General features: G+C 35.1%; 1 protein-coding gene across 1 annotated transcript in view; it reads right to left on the bottom strand.

Annotated features, from left to right (window-relative positions):
* Nucleotides 1–23,032, bottom strand: part of LOC126964453 (multidrug resistance protein homolog 49-like) — a 67,145-nt gene that overhangs the window by 36,351 nt on the left and 7,762 nt on the right. Inside the window, exons 2-3 of the mRNA XM_050807552.1 lie at nucleotides 3,934–4,127; nucleotides 2,210–2,354 (exon numbers count right to left, since the gene is read on the bottom strand). Coding sequence (XP_050663509.1) covers nucleotides 2,210–2,354; nucleotides 3,934–4,127 — 339 coding nt within the window. The remainder of the gene's footprint in view (nucleotides 1–2,209; nucleotides 2,355–3,933; nucleotides 4,128–23,032) is intronic.

Here is a 23,032-nt window from a genome sequence, read left to right on the forward strand (position 1 = left end):
ACTACCTACTTAGCAGACTTTTTTTATGGAACAGGAGGACAAACGAGCGTACGGGTCACCTGGTGCTAAGTGATCACCGCCGCCCACAATCTCTTGCAACACCACAGAAATCACAGGAGCGTTGCCGGCCTTTAAGGAAGGAGTACGCGCTTTTTTTGAAGGTACCCATGTCGTATCGTCCCGCAAACATCGCACAAGGAAGCTCATTCCACAGCGTTGTAGTACGAGGAAGAAAGCTCCTTGAAAACCGCACTGTGGAAGACCGCCACACATCCAGATGGTGGCGATGATATCCTAACTTGTGGAGACTTGTATTTAGTAGACTTTCCATATGTTAATTCAATTAAACTACACTACACTAAACTGTGAGTGAATAGACATATAGTTTATTAAACAATAATATATTTAGATATTAATCAAATAATTTGTATTTTACGTGCAACAACATTTATGTACATGAATAAAAACGCGTTTATTAGGACAATAAATGTTTTGGGTTACACTATAACTCAGGTGGTAAGTTCAACTAAGTATTTCAACATTTGGAGATTTTTTGATAGTTTTTCAGTCAGTATTACAAAAATAAAATTAAAACGTCCTATCCTATTCCTAAAGTATGCAAATAATTCCTTTACAAACACGTTAAACTGTAAGTGGTTCACCACAAAACCAGGTACGTCATCACTCTTTAAAATACTGTAATATATACAATTGTTTGCGGGGAGAATAAACACCTGATCGACACAACAAAGTACAAATAAGCAAGCGTACATAAAGTACGTTAAATATTGATGTTTGTGAGTGAGTCGGAAGAAAAAGCGCAGTCGAAATGCTTTAGCCGAGTCCACTGACATAGAGCTGATTTCACCATTGATGTAGAACGCGATTAAAATAATTTTAACAAAGCTTACGCAGGTAAACAAGTTTACAGATTGTCCGCTAGTTGCGGATGCCTTGTGCTTAAAGTTAATGTTTCATTAAATATATAATACCGTCACATTTTTTTTCATATTGACAGTCAAAGATCAAGCAATACTTGTAGATAAGAGGAAAAGTGTTTGCTTCAGACGCTGTAAGCCGGGGTTCGATCCACCTACCAGTGTATGGAATTTTTCACGTCCTATGTCGCTGTAAAAGCCTTCAGGGCTAACAGCATAGAGGAGGTTTTTAGTCGGTAGGGGGTGTCCGCTTGTGCGGACTTGCCTAAATACGTAAATGTATTTTGCTCCTCTCGAAAAAAAAAAGTCAAAGATTATTATAAAGATATAAGATATAATCAAACATTAAGACGACACTAAATGCCAGCGACCTTGAGCGATATTAGTTCACGGCTTCCGGCCCGCCATCTATGTAACAAAGCCAATATTTTCAAAATTCTTGCGTGGAAAACAGTTTATATGCTTACAATCCTCGTTATTCATTACTAATCTGAATAAATATACCTAAACAAAAATGTAAAGCTATAAGAATAAAACTTTTCTGAGAGTTGCACTAAAAAATGCGTCATGCCATGCCAAAAAACTTGTTTAACTGCAAGGAAAAGTGGTACTTCAAAAAGGCTCTGGAGTGAAAACTATAACCAACAGCAAGCATCAGAAACCTACAAATAAGACTTAAGTATATGTGTAACAGGATTAAGTAGTGTTCATAGCTCGAAATGCTATATTTTCACCAAAAAACTTCTCTAAACACCTTGTTTGCATGTTTTCTGCTTACTCTTCGCCTTAACTTGATGAAAATATGCTTTCTGCCACTATAAGTTAGCCGTAATTTGCCAACACAAACTAAACGCATTATAAATGCCTAATCAATAAATTAAAATAAATCCTTTTAAATTCAGACCGCGGAATTTTGGATGCCTAACATTTTTTAACGCATTCACGCAGTCGCTGTCGTTAACGTAATACAAACATTTGATAACATAATAACAAATTTGATTTAGATTCCAATAAATACTATAAATTATGACGTGTAAACATGGTTTTCGTAGACGTGCGTAAAATATATTGGTGACTTCTTTTTGTACTCCAGATGAATACTGACATTTAAACTAATTTAATTTAAACCTAGCTTTATTCAACTGCGCTTAGTTTTTGGTGAAAAGAGGCCTTAAAGGCAAACGATACGTAAATACAAAATGCACGGCTAAGCCTTCAATATTTATATTTGAAGTCGCTTTATTTTGATATAGAAAAAATTGTAAGCTTACCATTCTCGCAGCAGACCAGTTAGCAAGAGTGACACCAATTGCTGCCAAAGTTAACTGAACAACCATGATAGCCACGCTGGCCCAAGCGAAGGCCACAGAGTCATCTACCAGAGCATCCATATGGCCGCTTCTATTGCTATTATTCCTGTGGGAAACGCAGAGAAATTAATCTCAAATTTATTTTTAAAGTGGAAAATTCTCCAAGAGTTGTGAGTATATTATTGGACACGTAATTCAATTGTTTTATTTATAAACGCGAAGTAGATTTATTCCAAATTGAAAACTTTTTCTCTTTATCTTACCTTTGTCACTACAGAATTAGGTACATGATAGGGAGAATTTATTTTAGGTTTGGAGGGGTTGGACTTAGTAGCACTAATTAGGAGGTAAAAAATATTGTAGTTGATAGACCTTTAGTCCACGATTATAATGATAACACTCCTAATACAAAGTAATGCACTGTTTTCAAGAAAATAACGAAAAACGAACGACACGACTAACCTAAAACGGGTAAATCACTGTCAAATTTACATGAAAAAAGTAAAATGAAACGTATACGGTGGATTACATTGTAATTAGAGTGGTAGCCTTATGATCGTGGACTAAAGCTCTTTCAATTACAATTTTTTTTGCCTCATAATTCGTGCTACGAGATACTAAGTTTTAACCGCTTGGAGTAACAGTACACTGCGTTTATTAATGAGACAGATATTGTTTATAATTCATACATCGCCACATCGGATGAGTTGGACGCGTGCTATGTTGGATTGAGTAACACTTTATAGGTTTTCAAATGGTTCGAGCTGATATAGGTGCAGGCAAACCTGTGCTTTGGAGAGCAATAGAAAATGGGCCGGCTTGAACTATTGCCTAGCTCTTTTTATGACCTCGTTTTTTCAAAGTCAATTTTGGTCAATTTCATGACCGCGGAATTAGTGATTGCTTGAGATTTCGAGACCCACTATTCAAATGCTAGACGAGGCAACAAGTGGGTATTTGAGGCTAACGCGCAAACTTGAGTGTTCTGGGGTTGAATCGAATAAGATCAATTTTACCCCATTTCGCAACCTTCTTAAGAAAGGAGTCGATAGATGATAAAAATATCCGGCACTGTTCGTCGACGTTCGTGTCCTATACCTATATGACTTTGTAAATTGCCGTAGTGATTGGCTGCAGTGGGAATTAAAAATTAAAGCTGTATCTGCAGTACTTGCCCGGATCAGTACTGCCAACACACATATTTTTGTAGTAGCAGTATAAGTAACTATATATTGTGCTGTGTTCGGCCCAGACAGTACTGCCACCACACCTATTCCTGTAGTTGCTAAGTCTACCTAACGCTGTTCCGATACCCGTTATGGCTTATTATCATCATTAGTTATTGTAACGATTCAACTGAAGTGAGCAACGGGTGTCTGAGAGGTGGCGCTAGTATAGCGGTGTGAAGTGTGAGACGAGTCATGGAGGGTTGAGGAGAGGAGCGGGGTAAATAATGCCTTACTTGGGATTAAATTAATTATTCTGCAGTGTTAAAGTGTTGCTAAATAATTCCGAGAGTGTATATTTGAAAGTTAAAAGTTATAATTATAAAATCTGTAGATAATACAGTGATTTGTGTTGGAATTCTGTTTCTATTTTCCCTGACTACTTAACATTATAGTAATATAAGCCAGCATAATGTAAGATGTGTCAGTTCTAAATTATAAAAGTAAAACGAAACTCACAATTTCCTTCCACCTCCGAAGAGGCCTATTATCGCTGGCTGAAACGGTGAGTCGACAGCTTTGTCCCTCTCCACAAACAATGCGGTTATTTCGCTGTAGGCATATATGGCAGCTATGAGGCCGCTTGAGCACAGGAATCCGAATACCGCTGACAGGAATGATGCAAATCTTTCAGGCCATGTTGCGTAGCGCCACTGTTGAAAAAAATATTATAATATAAATCTTCGTTAAGAATAGGACAGATATTAGAAGCTGTGTAGTTTAACTTACGAAATGACAGATTTTTTGAATTACTAAGCTTAAGCTACGCAAGAAAAATTATGAGAGTGAAGTATACAATGCGCACGCACACCGTCACGCAAATTCGACACCCTGACGTTAGCTTGTCAACTAGACCATTTATATCATACTTCAGCTACCAAGCCTCTTGTAACTTATATGTCTACTGAATGACAACCAATGGATGAGAATTACGCTCGAGTAATAAAATATTTTAAGTATTACACATACAAATTGAATTTGTATAATATGTACCAAATTTTTGGAAGATGCGGGATTAGAACCCCCTATGACAATTTTGATATAAATAAATTTGTATATTTAATCCCAGAAGTGAGGACATCGCTTTAAAATAACAATTTTTTCTAGAAATTTCTTTTTTTTAAGGTATTTAATTAACGCGAGTGTAACACATTTAAATAAAACACTTTTTAAAAGATTAAAACGCGTGTAATTGTAACTGATTTTTACATTAGATATTTGCGTAAAAGTTACATTTTTATTATTATTTTAGTTATCTTTCATTTATCATCATCATAATATATCGTTCATCTGCAGTCCCTCTGAAAATGAGATCTGGAAAGGTCTTAAAACGTCAGGTTAACTCACGGCCGTTTTCAATAACCTATCTATCCTTAGTTTAACTTAATAGACGTTTTCTATCCTTTTACGCTTACTTACATTTCAATAACCTATTGACAGATAGCATTGAATATGGATAACTATGGATAGATAAGATCTTGTCATTAAACGGTGACAGCAATGTATCCGTAAGTTAAACTAAGGGTAGATAGGTTATTGAAAACGACCGTAAAATAATTATAAAAATATAACTTTTACGCAAAATTCTAATGTAAAAACATAGTTACAATTACACACGTTTTAATCGTTTAAAAAGTCAAAAAATTATTGATGTAGGCGTAGTCTCGTGCCAGATTTTGGCGAGACAACACGTCCTGAAAATGCCTCGTGTAGAGGCGAAACACGTGTCGAATTGTTTAAGGTTTTTGAGTCTCGTGCCAGATTTTGGCGAGACAATACGTCCTGAGGATGCCTCGTGTAGAGGCGAAACACGTGTTGAATTGTTTAAAGTTTTCGCGTCTCGTGCCAGATTTTGGCGAGACAACACGTCCTGAGGATGCCTCGTGTAGAGGCGAAACACGTGTCGAATTGTTTAAAGACAAATATCGGCGGGATTAACACTAAAGAAAACTCAAATCATTTGTACTTTAAAAAGTCTTTTATTTAAATAACAAATTATTATTACCGCATAATTGAGTTATACAAACGTTTATTTAAATTATTTTTATACGATGAGAAAGAAATGTTTTGTTTTATTTTACAACTTATATATATTGAAATTTATTTAATTCTCGTCCATTCATTGTGGTTCAGTAGACATATGAGTTACAAGAGGCTTGGTAGCTGAAGTATGATACAAAATGTTGACCAACTACATAACTATAGCTTCAAAAACGTAGTTCTATTTCAACTTTAATATATCTATAAATAATCAATAAAACTGATATAATAACCATAAGACTGGAACATACAATACAATAATTACATAGATTGGTTTGAGGAAAAATTTATCGGAAAATGAGTCATTTTCAATTGATTGATTTATTGTTCATACTAGCAATTTTCTTGGGATTTTATATAACTATAAATCAGAAACCTGTATTGTTATACTGTTCATAAGATACACCGTAACACATTTACCATTATTATTATAATATTGAAGTTGGCTTGAGCTCGTTTGAATGAATGAATAATAATTTTCGTCTTTGTTGGGTAATGTATATGCTTTTACAATAAGATCCCAGAAATCGTACAAAACAAATTACGAAATTAAAAAAAAAAGTTTGTGTGGTAAAGGTTACTATAACATAAATGACTTTCTTAATGTTACCACAGATTGGGAATGGATCGACCGTCCTCAGGTTATTAAATAATACGTTTTATTGTACGATATTACATTGTAACCATATTTTCATGAGAAAAAAAAGAAGCCCGCTGAGTTTCTTACGCTGTTCTTCTCAGATCTGAGGCATACTTTTTTCTAATGGGCGGTAGTTTATCACTTTTAATAAGTGATCCTATTTTGAATTCAGAATGCGATTTGAAATTGAATCAAACAATTTTGGTTTACCAGATACACCCTGATGAAATACAGACGGGCTAATGGATAGACAGAGGAGTCTTCGCGCGGGTCCCACTTGCCCTGTGGAACTCTAAAAAGAATTACTCGAAGGCTTTTTGAAGGGGCGAGATTTTTGTGTTTCACTATTTTTTTCTGACAAACCAACAGCATTACAAAACAAAATATTACAACAATCATGGTCTTATACATAATCTGGTCTGAATGCCAGTTACTGGTGCATACATCGCCTTCATTGGAAGACATTAAATTAAATACAAAATAAAGTTCGAAATACAATTATTTTGGCAAAGATTTGAAGCCAAATTATTAAAATAATAGATATAATAAAAAGAAAAAATATAGTTTGCATGAATATCAAGTAACATATTATTATTTACAAACAGAAATGTGCCGTTGGTTTTTTTAGGATTGTCACTGAGTCATGAAAAATATCAAAATCTTTTGTGGACGCGGAGAATCGATTGTACTCAGAACACATCCTTGATAATGGAGAATGTTTAAGGGCATTTGTCCTACTTACTGGTTCAACAAGTATGTAGTAATGGGATTTCGTGGATATCTGTAGGATTTTGAAATTTATTTAGCCACTGTGAACTCCATTTCCACAATTCTGGAAACCAGTGTTGTGTTGGTGTCTTCTGCACTGACCAACAATGTACTGAGTCAGCTCCTTTTAGCAGGGAATCACACGCCGCACAGTTCATTTAATTTTTCATTTAATTTAATTTTTTAGTATTTTTTGTTACCTATTTCATTTAATTTTAATTAGTATTTTAAGATTGTAATTGTAATACTGTTAATTTAAGGTGTGTGTTTTTTATTGCTAACAGCTGACCTGGCAAACGTTGTTTTTGCCATATAAATTATATATGTAAACCTTCCTTGAGCATCAACGAATCTTTAACAAAAGATTTCATTGAGATCGGTCGAATAGTTTAGGAGTTATTAGTTAACATACAAACATACATTCTCTTATATATATATATATATATATATATATATATAGATTAAATGTTTCTATTCTATTCTATTCTATTCTATCCAGCAATTCACTGCATGTTTTCTATCCTGTTAACAGCTTTTTGAGGAATGTTAGATCCAGTATTGTGCGGCGATTATAAAGTGACAGCCGCAGGTCATAGGTGGCCTTATGAAAGATCCCGGGACTATGATATGCCTATTTAAACAATATCATTATTCATCATCATTAAAGATCATTTTTGTAAAATGTATAATATAAAAAGTTATAGAGCAAATGGAAAATATTTATGAAAAAATTTCACTTTTTCTCTCATAACTTCTTTAATTATTAATTAAGGGCAAGAAAATTCATAAACATATTTATAGGCAAAACAATTTGCTACAAATTATGTTTTCACGAATTTTTTGTAAGACGCTTAGTTTCCAAGATATCGCGATAAAAGTTTTTTCACCCCTTTTTTCCAAGATGTCGGCCGGGGGACAAGGGCGGCGACCCCACAAACTTGAGGTTATGCTTCTATTGACCCCCCACACATGTACCAAAAATAAAATTGCGTCCTCTAAATAATGCAATGGACTACGTAGACTTAAAATTTACTAGCTAATTATAGGTACTATTATTTACATAGGATTTGTAATCTAAAGTATTGATAGTGTCGAGATGCTGTGAATAGAAATTGATGTATCCATAATATTAACGTTGTAAAACCCGTGGTGTGACGAGGAAAAAATATAACTCGTAATAACATGGTGTTACAAACTGGCATGAACAATTTTAACCTTTTAATGTACACAGTTTAAATTTGAAAAAAAAAATTTATGAACCATGCGGGACTCGAACCCTCGCGACTCGAGTGCCTCTTCCACTGAGCCAACCGTTTGACTGACGTCACGTTCATAAATATTGATGTGTCTTGTTGAACTCTCATGTTGTGGCTTAATCTACAGGATCTACTTTACAGTTGATAACCTGTTCAACCCCAATATTTGCATTATGTTTAGGAATTGTTCAGATTTGAAAGACATCTTAAGTCAATTTCCTAATAATAATAAAATACGCATTTGTAACCATCAGCATTACGTCCTGATAGTCTCGTCCGTTACTGTCAAATAAGGTATCCAATTATTTATTATTTTTGCACCACGTTTTAAAAAAAAGATTTGGTAAAAATTTAGCAGTAAATGAGACCTATTGAAGGCTATCATAACGTACAAAGTATCATATACGTTGGTTTTCCTGTGATAAACCTGTTGAAAACACGTGTATTGAATAATAATTATACCAATTAGCTTCTAACTGACTCATTTGTAACAAGAAAGGGCATAAAACTGTGATTTAATAGTTACAAGCGTTTTCCTGCTTGATCAGCAAACAAAGTAGAAGCCGATAAACATTGGGGTAAAAAGTAAAACAAGATAACGAGAAATGTAAGAAAAATGTGAATTAATATAAAAACGGATGTGTGTTGTGTTGAGTTGGAACGTTTTTAACTGACTTCAAAAAGCAGGAGGTTCTCAATTCGTCGGTATGTTTTTTATGTTTGGAGTCGGTGTCAGCCAAAGTAGGTTTGTAACTACACACATAGTTAAAGGTGAGATGTGCTTGAGTTGCACGCGCGACGTGAGGAGGCAAGAGACGAGAGCGGGGCCGCGGCGGGAGGACACTGATTCAAAATAACAATAATCGTAACTAGATTTAGATTAATTAATTAGAATGTCTAAGAATACGCAATTATTTGATACTTTTTAGTGCAAAATAATAATTTTGTTAATTTTTTTTATTTGTTACCTCACAACTCTTGGCTGCGGGCACCAATTTTGATAATTCAATATAAATTAATAATAGGTCTACTTGAATACTAGGTATTAAATGCAGAATAAATGATTTTTCTTTCTTTCTTTCAAAAGGTATAGATACAGCCACAAGAGCTCAATGAATGAAACCTAATGAACTGCGTACACATTTGCAATTATTTATTGAGACGTAATTTCATTACGTTCATCCGAATAATTTTTGAAAGATTATTAACTAGTAATGAAATGTGGATTACTTTCGGTAAGAACGCCGGAATAAAGTCAATATCAAAGGTCCGTCAGGCTTTACACACTGTGGCAATAAGGTGATGCTGTGTATGTGTGATGGAAGTTGAAGGTCATTGAACTTTATGAGCTTTTCCGATGGGTACCAAAACGGCGCCTATTTCTGCCGTGAAGCAGTTATATGTAAGCATTACTGTTTTTCGGTCTGAAGGGTACCATAACTAGTGAAATTAATGGGCATCTGGGTCATAACATCCTATGTCTTAAGATGACGAGCGCAATTGTAGTGCCGCTCTGATTTTTTGGGTTTTTCAAGAATCCTGAGCGGCACGGCGTTGTAATGGGTAGGTCGTATCAATTACCATCAGCTGAACATCCTGCTCATCTCGTTCCTTATTGTAATAAAAAAAAGTGTTTTTAAACTTTTATCATCGCGGAACTTTAACACTGTAGTTATTATGACTTTTAGTATATAGTTTTTTTCTTATTACTTTAGTGTGTCAGTGGATTTTTATCACGATAACGCCAGACTACACACATTTTAGCCACTCAGCAAAAATTCAGAGAATTAGCTGGGAGGTGCATCCGCCTAACATTGCGTCTTCAGATTTCCACCACAGACTTCTTAAGGCAGTGTGTTAACATCTAGAGAAGAAAACCCAAAATACTTGCCATGTTTTGATCAGAAGTCTCAACTTCCCAAATTTATGTTATTTAAGGAAATAAATTATACAATAAAAAGAATAAGTAGCCATAAAGCATCTAGGATAAATTTCGCATCGAATGGTGGTAGTTTCATGTCCCGATCGGTGGTTTAAGCTTGAAAGACTAAGGCCATTTTCATTATATATATATATACTAGCTGACTTGACAGACGTTGTTCTGTAGATAATAAAAAAAAATACTGTTTTATAGGAGTACTACCAGTCATTAGTTTTATTTCGTAACATGTGCTCCTTGTTGTTATAATGAAATTGTTTCACAGCAGAACTGTCAAACACTGTGTCAATAAATTCTCTCACAGAAAATATGTCAATAAAAAACAAATATTAGAAAAAAAAAATATTATGGGTGCCAAATCGAAATAAAAACAATCCTATCTCTCAAGTTGGACTAAGCTGCACTCCATGAAATAATTCCCATTTTAATCCGTTCATTAGTTTAGGCGTCCATCGCGGACAAACAACGTGTCACGTAATTTATATATTATATTACTAGCTGACCCAACACACGTTGTTCTGTAGATAATAATAAAAATAGTATTTTATAGGAATTTGCCAAAAATATTTCAAAACGTCAAGTATTATTTCGTAAAGAATGCTCCCTGTTGTTATAATGAAATTGTTTCACAGTGGAACTGTCAAACCGTGCGTCACTAAATTCTCTATGTTCTCTAAATATGTCCATATAAAACAAATATTGGAAATAAAAATAATTATGGGTGCAAAATAGAAATAAAAACAATCCTATCTCTCACGTTGGACTAAACTGCACTACGTGAAGTAATTCCTATTTAAATCCGTTCATTAGTTTAGGCGTCCATCGCGGACAAACAACGTGTCACGTTATTTAGGTATATATATTAAGATATGTAAAAATAGATGTATTTTTATGTCAAACTATCATCACTACCAAAAAGTAGCAAAAAGTCATCGAACAAAATAGCAAATAATTAATATTATATTCTGTAATTAAATGTGAATGAAGTTTGGAAAAAAAAGTCTTGAGCTGTCATGAAAAATGCGAAGAAACTTTTACCCTAGTATTAAGTATATAAGATCAAAAGCCATAAATCAGAAACAAACATTTCTATTCGTCATACAACGCTTGCAGTTTGCTACAACTGCGAGTCCAACTCAAGATCCCTAACCACAGAGGTCAGGGTCGCTAGCCAATAGGTTAGACCTTGTCCACGAGCAAAGAACACCGACGAACCAAAGCCGACGAAATATCTTCCATATTTTACTCTCGAATCAGACCACACTGTGTTCCTTCTCTTTTACTCTCGAATTCTAACTATTCCACATTGTCTTCCTTCTCTTTTACTCACGAACGATTCACATTGCCTTTGTCTTTCTTCTTTAGCAATCTTTCGCGATCTTTCACTGTACTATGTAGTGGTTTACAAAACTTTAATTCAAAAATTAAACAAATTCACAACAATATGTTTGCAATTCCGGTTACATTTATATATGCACCGGCTTTTGGAAACACGTTTTTAATTTTATTTAAATGCCCGTCTAGAAAATTCGAGAACATCGAACATCTTTCGGTACCTACAAGAACGACAAGGGAAATTCGATTTTGAGCTGTATGACAGAAACCCTAATTTCGTTTACTCTTGCGTAATATACATGCTTACTTTATGCCTTATATTTTATTAAACGCAGAGTTTTTAAGTACATTATTTATGGCTTTGAATATTTGTAAGTCAGGCACGGCATTTACGGCAGGCCTGTATCACACGTTTAGGTATCGAAATCGTAAGTATGCGCAGCGGCCTCTACAGAGTAGGACATCCAGTATGGACGCTCGCGCGAAATTCACTTCACCGGTCCGACCGATCTTTTAAAAATGGGGAGAATCAGAATCAAAATATCTTCATTCAATAAAATCTCGAGCATCACATTGAATCCTCACACAATAAATTATTCTAATATACAAAAATACAAAGTTGTATCCATAATTATACTATTGCACTATATTATACCAAACAAGTCATAGCTCTACACCGGTTTACAAGAACCTTAGGTATTGTCAAGCTGTCATTGCGAGATGGAGCGACATCTGGCCAAGCTATCTTGGCATTTAAAAAATCATCTATTCTATAATAGGCTTCCTTATTTAATTGTTTTTAAATATAAGATTTGAAATGACGAATTGATAGCTCTGTCACTTTTGATGGGAGTTTGTTATAGAAACGCACAGAGTTTCCCATGAAAGAATTGTTAAGTTTTTGTAATCGGTATCTGGGAATCAACAATTTATTCTTGTATCTTGTATTAATGTTATGTATATCATTTCTTTTAAGCAGATTATCTTAGTGTCTATGCGTGTACAGAAACGTTACAGTGTAAGAAAAAGCATATTAAGGTTATCGATCCAAATTTAAATTTTTAAAGCTCCCTAAAGACGCTGAAACAATCTTAATTAAAGTGATTATTATTATAATGAAATTACCATTAATGATACTAAGGTAGCTATAATTTTACTATACTAAATAGGTATGACTATGTCGTGGTCTTCCAACGGATACATTACTATCTGCAACTAATGAAGGTTTGAAAACAAAATAATATTGATATAAATTTTAGATTACATAATCTATTTATATTATAGAAAAAACTCAGCTATTTTTACGAGACGACCATATACTAGATAAGCATAGTTTTTGGTAAATAAGACAACCCTAATGTCGTAAGAATAGGTAAGAGTCACTCGATAGAAAGAGAGGCAAGTTCTAGATGAGGAAAAGTGTAGGTTAATAGCGGTGTGCGATCTGAATTACACCTTATTGTATGGTCGCAAGAGAACTAGAAAAGGCAAGGAACTTTAAAACGTGAAGAATATATTGGATTTCTGATTACTGTGTTATTACTAAGGAATATTGTGTGGCATGTGTATGATGAAATATTACGCAAGAAAAAGTACGTCTGCCATGCTTTCGACCCTGGTAAGGTCAGTGGCACCAGACTTGCACTCAATGAGTTATTTATAGCACAAGTTCTTGTTTTGATACTCTTTGGACATGGGATTTAATGGTAGGTAGTTAGGTACTTCTGCGTCGGAAAACCCATAGGTGTATTTAATTATATAATATTATTATATTACATTATATGAAAACAATTGAAGTGTCTGCAATTACGGATACACAGCTTTTGAATAATAATGTTTGTTTATACGGAATACAATCAACCATTTTTTAGTTTTGTGTGGTTGTTTGTTCCGGGCTATTTTAGCAAAGCTGGAACGGTAATGACGAGTATTTTTTTAAAGTTTACAATCTAGTCCCAGAAATAGTAATAAAATAGCAAAAATAGATTTAAAATTAAAGGTAAAATAAAAAACAACGATCTAAAAAATGTCAAGTTATATGATATCAAATTATGTCCATATTAAAGATTAAAGTCAAGTAATAAAATAAATTAATGGCATATCGATAACGTGTGCGTTCGAAATTTTTTTAATTCAAAAAACGATTTACGTTCCGCGTAAAAATTAACCGTAATTAACCGCAAAAAAGCGGATGATCCCTTATTAAATATTATTGCAATATGTGAAGTTAGAAAATTGTGTTTTATCTTGCGAAATTTAAGGACTCTTCTCAGTATGGGTGTATCACAAGTGGGATTACCAGTGGGAGGCTCCTTTGCGCAGGATGTCGGCTAGGTTATGGGTACCACAACGGCGCCTATTTCTGCCGTGAAGCAGTAATGTGTAAACATTACTGTATTTCGGTCTGAAGGGTGCCGTAGCTAGTAAAATTACTGGGCAAATGAGACTTAACATCTTATGTCTCAGGTGACGAGCGCAATTGTTGTGCCACTCAGAATTTTTGGGTTTTTCAAGAATCCTGAGTGACACTACATTGTAATGGACAGGGCGTATCAATTTCCTTCTCGTGTCGTCCCTTTTTTCATAAAAAAAATCACAAGCGACCGTCTTGGACCGTTTCTCTTCCTTATGTATATAAATGATCTTCCTACTCTTATAGAAAAAAAAACATAAGGTAGTATTGTTTGCGGATGACACTTCACTGATTGTGGTTACCTTTTATTGTCTTATGATTAATATGTAAGTCGTAATTTATTTGATTTTTTTCGAGTGTACGATATTGTTTTTATTACTATTTAAAAATAGATATATATATAAAAGCAAATAGTCGATGTAAATCTAAAAAGAGGACGCTAGTTGTAAGTATGTTGATAATCTATGGTTGGATCTTACGTCAGTATGACCTCAGGAAGATAGCGGCGTGTCTTCTCATTGTATTCGTCATAAAGTCACTGTTTTCTGAAATAAATTATTCCTAAAGCCGACTATCGCGTGATCGTTATCACGCGACGAGGGGCATTCATACACACAACCGGAACAGCGTAAGCAATTCCTCAAAATTGTAAAACTACATTGTTTCCTGTACAGCAACTCCCACGGTTTGAACTATCTAACTGCAACAGACCTTCGTGAGTTAATTAAAATATATTTGAAAGATTAGATCGATTTGTTATTTCTAAGCGATTTCCACACTTTTGGGATTAAATATACATGTTTTAATTATAATACAAAATGTATGAGTGACGCGGGACTAGAACCTCTTAACGTTTTTTCATAAAAATAAGGGATGAGACGAGCAGGACGTTCAGCTGATGCTGGACGCTCATTACAATGCAGTGCCACTCAGGATTCTTGAAAAACCCGAAAATTCTGAGCGGCACTACAACTGCTGCGCTCGTCACCTTGAGACATAAAATGATATGTCTCATCATTTTAAACGGCCAGATTTCGTTCAAACTTCATAGATTTATCGAGGACCGATGACAATACATTAATTTGATAAAATTATTCCATTTTTCAATTCGCAAATTAAGATTTTTGTTAATTTACAAAATGTTCACCTAACGTTTTTAGTTCGATTTTCTATAAAAAGCGCGTTTTTTAGTATTTTAAACTATTATTTATTTTTGATAACATTAGATATACTATTGCTAGCCTGCTTAATTTTATTTATATTTACGAAGATTTATGGATCGTGCATAATTCGTGTGGCTAGCGTATCTAATATATAAATTATATTAATACACTTTATTTTTCTTTCCTTTTTATGAAATATTTTATAATTTATAACACATTTGTTTTTCTTAGAACATGATTCAAATAATATTGCATGCCTTAATCACAAATGTGTTACAGCCAACTTAAAATAATCTATGTTTTAAAGAGTTCAGTTCCATGTATGTTCTTCTCACGAGCTCTACTTTTTTCGAACATAATATAGTAGATTCAATAATTTTAATATTTGTAATGACGATTTAATAATGTTTAGATAAAGCCTATTTGAATAATGTTTGAGCATCATTTATATATTTTGGAAAATAAATTAAATTATTTTGACTCTACCGTGGCTCGAATAGAGACTTACTTTGAGCTCAAAATTATCATCAAATATCTCTTGTGAAAGTGAAAATTACTTTAGGTACCTTGTTACCGTTACCATTACAGAAAAAATACTTCTTTTAAAAGTATTTCTTGCATTTTAAAATATTTCCTGACGATTCCAGACACGTACACGTATATGTTGAAGTTTTCACTTTTTTTATGACAGTAAGGGAGGAGATGAGCAGGACGTTCAGCTGTTGGTAGTTGATACGCCCTGCCCATGACAATGCATTATCGTTTAGGATTCTTAAGAAAGCCAAAAAATTCTGAGCGGCACTACAATTGCGCTCGTCACCTCGAAACATACGATGTTAAGTCTCATTTGCCCAGTAATTTCACTAGCTACGGCGCCCTTCAGACCGAAACACAATAATGCTTACACATTACTGCTTCACGGCAGAAATAGGCGCCGTTGTGGTACCCATAATCTAGCCGGCATCCTGTGCACAGCCTCCCACTGGTAAAACTTGCGTCGGCACTCCCGGAGTGCCACTGTTGTTATAACAATTTGGTGATAAATTTACGATTATTTTGTGGTGCCCACTCTATATCATATATTATAGAATATATGCTTTAATCCTTTGTAAGAAGGAGAAGATTTGAGCGCAATTCGCGCACGGCTTTAGCATTAAGTATCTAATAAATTAAAATTTAAGTATTAATAGAAACTGGAAAGCATATGGAATTTTCCTCCGGGTTTTCCCAACTCTTACAAACTTTCACTATAGAATGCTGCGATATTTTACACATCTAGATAGCCTCGTGCTGTTTGGCTACGTATGACAACAGGCCAATCTTGTGAGTGCATGACAGCTACGTCTTACACTAGCGATACACCTGTCCCGATGTTTTAGCGTGCGTGTGTTACTAAAAATAGAGTTTGACAGTTCACCGCTATTTTTACACGCTTTAGCTTCACCTGTATGTATGTTTGTTTGCAACCGACTCATTTGGGCGCGAGTTTGGCCCACTTTAAACAGACAGATTTCGTTCAAAGGACCGATGGCAATACATTAATTTGATAAAATTATTCCATTTTTCAATTTGCAGAATATGTTTATTAGTATTTTTTTTAAATTACTATTTATTTAGACGTGTTCACAGCTGTCATACGACAAAGACGTATATATATTATCTAAGATAAAATTTAGTAGTAATTGTCTCGGAAGTGTTAATTAGTCTATTTCCAATTGTTTTATATTAGCATCACCTGTGTGTATGTATGTATGTATACGACGTAATATTGCTTTGTGGAGTTTTGTGTGATGAGATATTGTATGTTCTAGACACGGACGAGTAAAAAAATAAGGACTCCGTGTCACCTAACATAACAGTGAGGCACCAAAACAAGCCGGTAAACGTGTAAAATGTAAATACACAGCCCCACGCAAACACTTACACTAATACAAGCCGCTCGGCCGCCATTATGAGATTTGCCTTCATCTGTGACAGATCAGTTTGCGTCGCGATAAAATATTTTAAATGTGCCGTCGTGCGTTGTGAAAATGTGTTAAAATAATAATATAAAAGTATTTGTGGATATATGATTATTTACGGGTGAAAAAATTGTGTAATTGCTATACCCCGTAACCGCACACACACCAGCATAAAGGTGCTTCACTTGTTAATATCACGGCACGGAGTCCTTCTTTTTTTACTAATCCGTGGTTCTAGATATAAATTTATAAACTTTTCATGTACAGAAGATATACCTAGTACTTAAAAATATGTATCTTACAAGAATTGGTTGCTATGACAACAGTATTTATAATAAGCAGATTTAGTAATAAGCTTAAAACTAAGCAGTATAACCAATTTAATGAAACGACAGATATTCGATATATGAATAAATTGGGGTTTTTAACCATAAGATAACTTATATGGGATTTTATCATACGATAATTTATATTTGTACGGTTTATTCCTTATAACTTTTTATGAAATCTAAACATATAAATAAAATTCGAGTGTCTGTTTGTAATATTGAAATAATCGTTTCTTACTACATTTATATGAATTTTTTACAATTTCTGTCTGTCTTTCTGTTTGTTCCGGCTAATCTCTGAAATGGCTTGACCGATTTTGACAGGAATTTTATTGGCAGGTTTTGTAAAATACTATTAAGTAAATTCGTCTACTACGATAGTATACAAAGTTTATATATAGAAGATAACAGTCACTTAGTATATGTATGTTTAAGCGAAATTCGACCTAATTGTTTATTATGACTGTTGGAAAATGACTTTAAGGTGGGTTACGATTTAATTTTGTCGATAGTAAATTTGATACTGTTACTTATAAAATAAAAAATAATATTAACTTGATCACATATACGTTCAACTGAATTGACACTAAATTGTTTCAAAACTGTTTCACCGTCCATCTCTTCCGTCTCTTTCTCACACCTAGGTTTTTGTGTAAGGATAGTTATCCGTATCTCACTCTCACAAGGTTCGTATGGCTAGTAGTACTCGCTAGTATAATTTTTTTTTCATGACCTTGACGGTAGCGTGACGCAAGTCGCGTGGTTGTTGAATGCCAGAAGTCAATATAATGTGGGTAGAATTTCGCATTTTGACGTAAAATCCGGTGGTGATTTTTAACCAATGTGTGTTACCAGTGATGACATACGGAACGCAGACGTGATCGCTAACTTATGAGGAAGCTCATTGTCGCTCAGTGGGCAATGGAGAGGGCTATGCTCGGAGTTTCCCTGCGAGATCGATTCAGAAATTAGGAGATCCGTATGAGAACCAGAGTCGACAATATAGCCCAGGAGGATGTGAAACTGAAGTGGCAGTAGGCTGGGAACATAGCCGTCGGGGCAGTAAGGTCTTCGAATGGCGACTACGTACTAGAAGACGTAGTGTTGGTAGGCCCCCCACAAAATGGACTGACGATTTGGTCATTATCGCTGAATAGGTTAGATGAGGGCAGCGCAGGACTGATGGTCGTGGAAATCTTTGAGGGAGGCCTTTGTCCAGCAGTGTCTTCCGGCTAAAATGATGATGATGATCCGGTGGTGGAACACGACTGTTTACCCGAACAACTACTGTGAGCACTGCCCGTGATAAATGCGGTAGAAGATGCAAAGAGAAACCACATCCCAACGCAACGCTAAAGAATCAAATCGATCGGAGATGACTTAATCGGCGATGGTTCGAGCCGCCTTCCATAATTTTTGGTTATTGTTACATTACAAAAAAGCAACTTAGCAATATATTGCATTCGCAGACGGTCACAAAAACTGGTTTTTGTCAATGTTCCGTTGCTTAGCCTTATTTGATTTTAACGACTTGGCAAACCGTATGATCATTTTGTCATACAGAGAAGAGCTAAAGCCTGTGCAACCCGCTACATTCTTAGTAATACTCTTGTTTCCACATAAGATCGAGACTCCACATTGAAGAATGGATAAAAGACTTAGTTCTACAGCACTCGGTTGAACAGATAAGTCAACTAACTCACATAGACCCGGTTCACTACGTTTACAAAGTCAAATTAACTTTATTCAATTAGGCTTAAGTTAAGCGCTTGTCATTAAATTAATCGTTACTATAAAGATTTATTTTAAATTACTGAATCTACTATGTGTTCGTATAAAGTAAAGCTCGTGATAAGAACATACAAGAAACTCAACGGCCATATTTTAAATATTAAGAGTATTTTACAATGACTGTACGAGTAATATACAAAAATTGATATAGTTTGTAAGGTGCTGCATGTAATATATAAACCGTTTTCTATGTTAAACGCGTTTTAAATATCAAATTTTTCATAAAAAGTAATAAATAATAAACTGTATAAATTTAAATTATCGTTTATTGGATGCATCAACCTGTAGGGCTTCAATTTGTTTTTTAAACGACTTCAAAATAGGAGGAGGTTTTCAATTCGTCGGTATGTTTTTTTATGTTTGTTACCTCAAAACTTTCGACTGGGTGAACCGATTGTGATAGTTCTTTTTTATATTTGAAAGCTGGTGCTTCCCGTGTGGTCATAGTGTAATTGGTCCAGATGTGACAATGGCATCCATGAGAAAACCATAAAAGTCTTAAATTTGCAATACAAACGTATAGCAAAGTGGATGATAAATTTACGAATAATTCAATATCGCGCCAACCGATTTCGAATATTTTTTTTTTATTGAAAAGGATATACGAGTACTTCAAAGATATTTTGGTGAGAGTTTGTTTAGGTTCTGATTACGGAATTCATGACAAAGTAACGGATCTCTTCAGTTCTTAGGAGCAAATTAACGATTTAAGTCATCTACCATAACATAGTTATGGTCAAGTAATTGTCGTTGTCGAATATGATGACTCCTTAACGACTTACAGAAAGGGTGCGATCTGTGACAGAATTTCTAACTGTCTGTAATCAAATTTCAAAGCACTTACGTTCATTGCTGCATTAAAAAATTTTGTATATACACATATTTAGACAAATTGTTAGTAAGTACACTTCAAATTCACTAAAAATCATAAAATAAAAATATATTAACCAAAAAAATAACCGACTACAAAAACACGATTCCAAAATAATAGATAAAATGACACCGACTCCAAAAATAACAATAATCGTAACTAGAATAAGATTAATAAATTAGATTGTATAAAAATACGAAATTATTTTTATACTTTTTAGTGCACATTATATTATCTATTGTTTTGGAATAGTGTTTTTGAAGTCGGTTGTTTGTTTTGGTTAAAAATTTTTATTAAGTAAGGATACTTCGTGAATAATATGGTCCTGATTATGCGTTACAGTAGTAATTTAAAAAAAGTAAAATAAATTTATAAGTAATAACACAAATACAATAATTTGGTAACCATAGATGATACGCCGCGACGTCGTTCGCGGACGTATTTTTACACCTTGGGTTACATTACTGGACTTTTAGTAGGGATCCCTAAATTTTTGAAAATGTAATATAGCCTATAACACTCGGGGATAATGTAGCTTCCCAACAGTGAAAGAATTATTCGAATCGGTTCAGTAGTTGCGGAGCATATTCAATGCAAACAAACAAACAATCAAATCTTTCCTCCTTATACACTGGCCTGCAAAAGTAAGTATCACACTTTTCAAATTAATTTTTTTTCTTAACTATAGAAGGTAGAGATTTAATATTAAAAACGTTTTGTTGCAAATTTTATAGGCTTTAATTCTTAGAAACTAAAATTATACATTAGTAACATTTTTAACTTAAAAAAGATAAAACAATGAAAATAGACATTTTTAGTTTAGTGTAAAAAAAAACAACTAAAATGTATTACATGTTATTTAATTTTTAATAACTGGTATTGCCTCCTCGAGCTCTGATTACAGCTTCGAGTCGGTTTGGCATACTGAACACTAGGTTTCGGAGCCGATGTTGGGGAATATTCTCCCATTCTTCTACCAGGGCCTGCTTTAGTGCCCTGAGGGTAGTAGGTGGTGGTCTGCGATCTGCCTCCCAAGCTCATCCCAGGCGTGTTCAATCGGGTTGAGATCAGGACTTCTTGATGGCCAAGCCATCACGCTGATACCGACCTCCTGAATATACTCTTGTACGATATGAGCCGTGTGTGGCCGGGCATTATCATGCATCAGCATCCATCCATCACCCATATTTGCTAAATACGGCCCTGCATACTCATTGAGAATCTCTTGAGCATATCTTTGCCCAGTGAGGGTGCCATTTTTTATGGCTACTAGCTCTGTGCGACCTTCTGAAGATATGCCAGCCCATACATGTACACTGCCTCCACCGTATTGGACTCTTTCTGAGATGCAGGCTTGAAGGTATCGCTCACCAGGTCGCCTGTAAACACTTCGCCTTCCATCAGAAGTGTAAAGGGAGAATCGAGACTCATCTGCAAACAAAATTCTTGACCATTCTTCTTCATCCCACTGCATGTGTTCACGGGCGTATCGCAGTCTCGCTACTCGATGCTGTCTCTCGAGTTTTGGGCCACTCGCTGTTCTTCGGGGTTTCAAATTTGCTTCAGCAAGTCTTCTTCTCACTGTACTGTCACTAATGTAGTCCCTCCGGGTCTGAAGTAGCTGTTGCTGGACTTCAACTGCGTTTTGGTGGCGATTTCTTAACACAGTGGAAATAATATAACGATCTTCTCGGGCACTGGTACACCTGGGTCTGCCATTACAAGGTCTCCTCAGATGGTGTCCAGTCTCTTCGTACCTTCGCTTTACCTTCTGGTCCGTTCGTACCATCACACCCACCATTCTTGCAGTGCGACGCATACTGATGCCTAGTTCCAGAAAAGCCATGATCCTAGCACATTCTTCAACTGAAAGAGGCATGATAAATAAATGTTATGTGCTTTTTAGCATAAATTTTTAAGACAAGACCCATCGATCTTGAAAAAAATTTAAAACAGAAAGAAAAATGTGAATGGTAAAATTGTAATTCGGAATCGTCCACTTTGAAAAAGGAATGGTTTTGTTTTTGAAGTTTTTTTTCAGCCAATTCTTAAAAGAAGGTTACCGACTATAAAGTTTTTATGTACAAAATTAAATTCTCTTTGGAGTCCTTTTTATTTCGAAAGTATATCTTGTGAACTTAAAACGTTATCCCAATTTTAAAAGTGTGATACTTACTTTTGAAGGCCAGTGTATATTAGTACTCGTAGAATAGATAACAGGTCGACCTGCCACCTTACGTAATTAATTTTCATGGTACTACCGAGTACCTATCCTGTGATAATAATATCCTCAAGACTCAAGTGCGCGTTTACCATAAAAAAGCCCCTTCGTCGTATCACCGCTCTTCAACAGCACTTACCTTACAGCCTCGCCTAGTATCGGAATACTGGGTCTCGAAATCTCGAGCGATTTCCAATTCCGCGGTCATTTGGAGGGCAAAGCCAAATTGGCTTCGAAGAAACTGGGCGTCATATATTTAGAGCACGGCAATACTTCAAGCCGGCCCACATTCTAGCGCTCTACAAAGCGCAGGTCCAGCCATAAAGAGTATTGCTGTCATCTCTGGTCTGGCGCACCCCAGTATCAGCTCGATCCAAGTGACCGCGTGCAACGCAGAGCAGCTCGAATTGTCAGGGACCCAGTGCTCTATGAACAGCTGGATCACTTGGTGTTTCGTAGAGACGTCGCTTCATTGTGTGTCCTCTACCGTATTTATCACGGGGAGTGTTCCGAAGTACTGTCTCGCCTGATTCCTGACGCCGAATCCCACCTTCGCACGATACGCCACAAATTATCATCCCCACTATCAAGATGTGTGGTGGTCCTCCACAGGGTGCTTTTCAAGGAGCTTTCTTCCACGTATTGAACCTTTTACAAACACCTTTTTCCGTAAAAAAACAGGTCGACCTGCCACCTTACTTAAGTAATTTTCATAGTACCCACTACTTATCCTACAAAATCTTTTTCTGTATATATATCGTATATTTCCTGTTGAATATTATTATGGACAAATACAGCATAGTTAGTAGTCAGTAGTTCATGTCAAGTAGA

Source organism: Leptidea sinapis, chromosome 5 (assembly GCF_905404315.1).
Source record: "Leptidea sinapis chromosome 5, ilLepSina1.1, whole genome shotgun sequence".
In the NCBI taxonomy this organism is placed as follows: Eukaryota; Metazoa; Arthropoda; class Insecta; order Lepidoptera; family Pieridae; genus Leptidea; species Leptidea sinapis.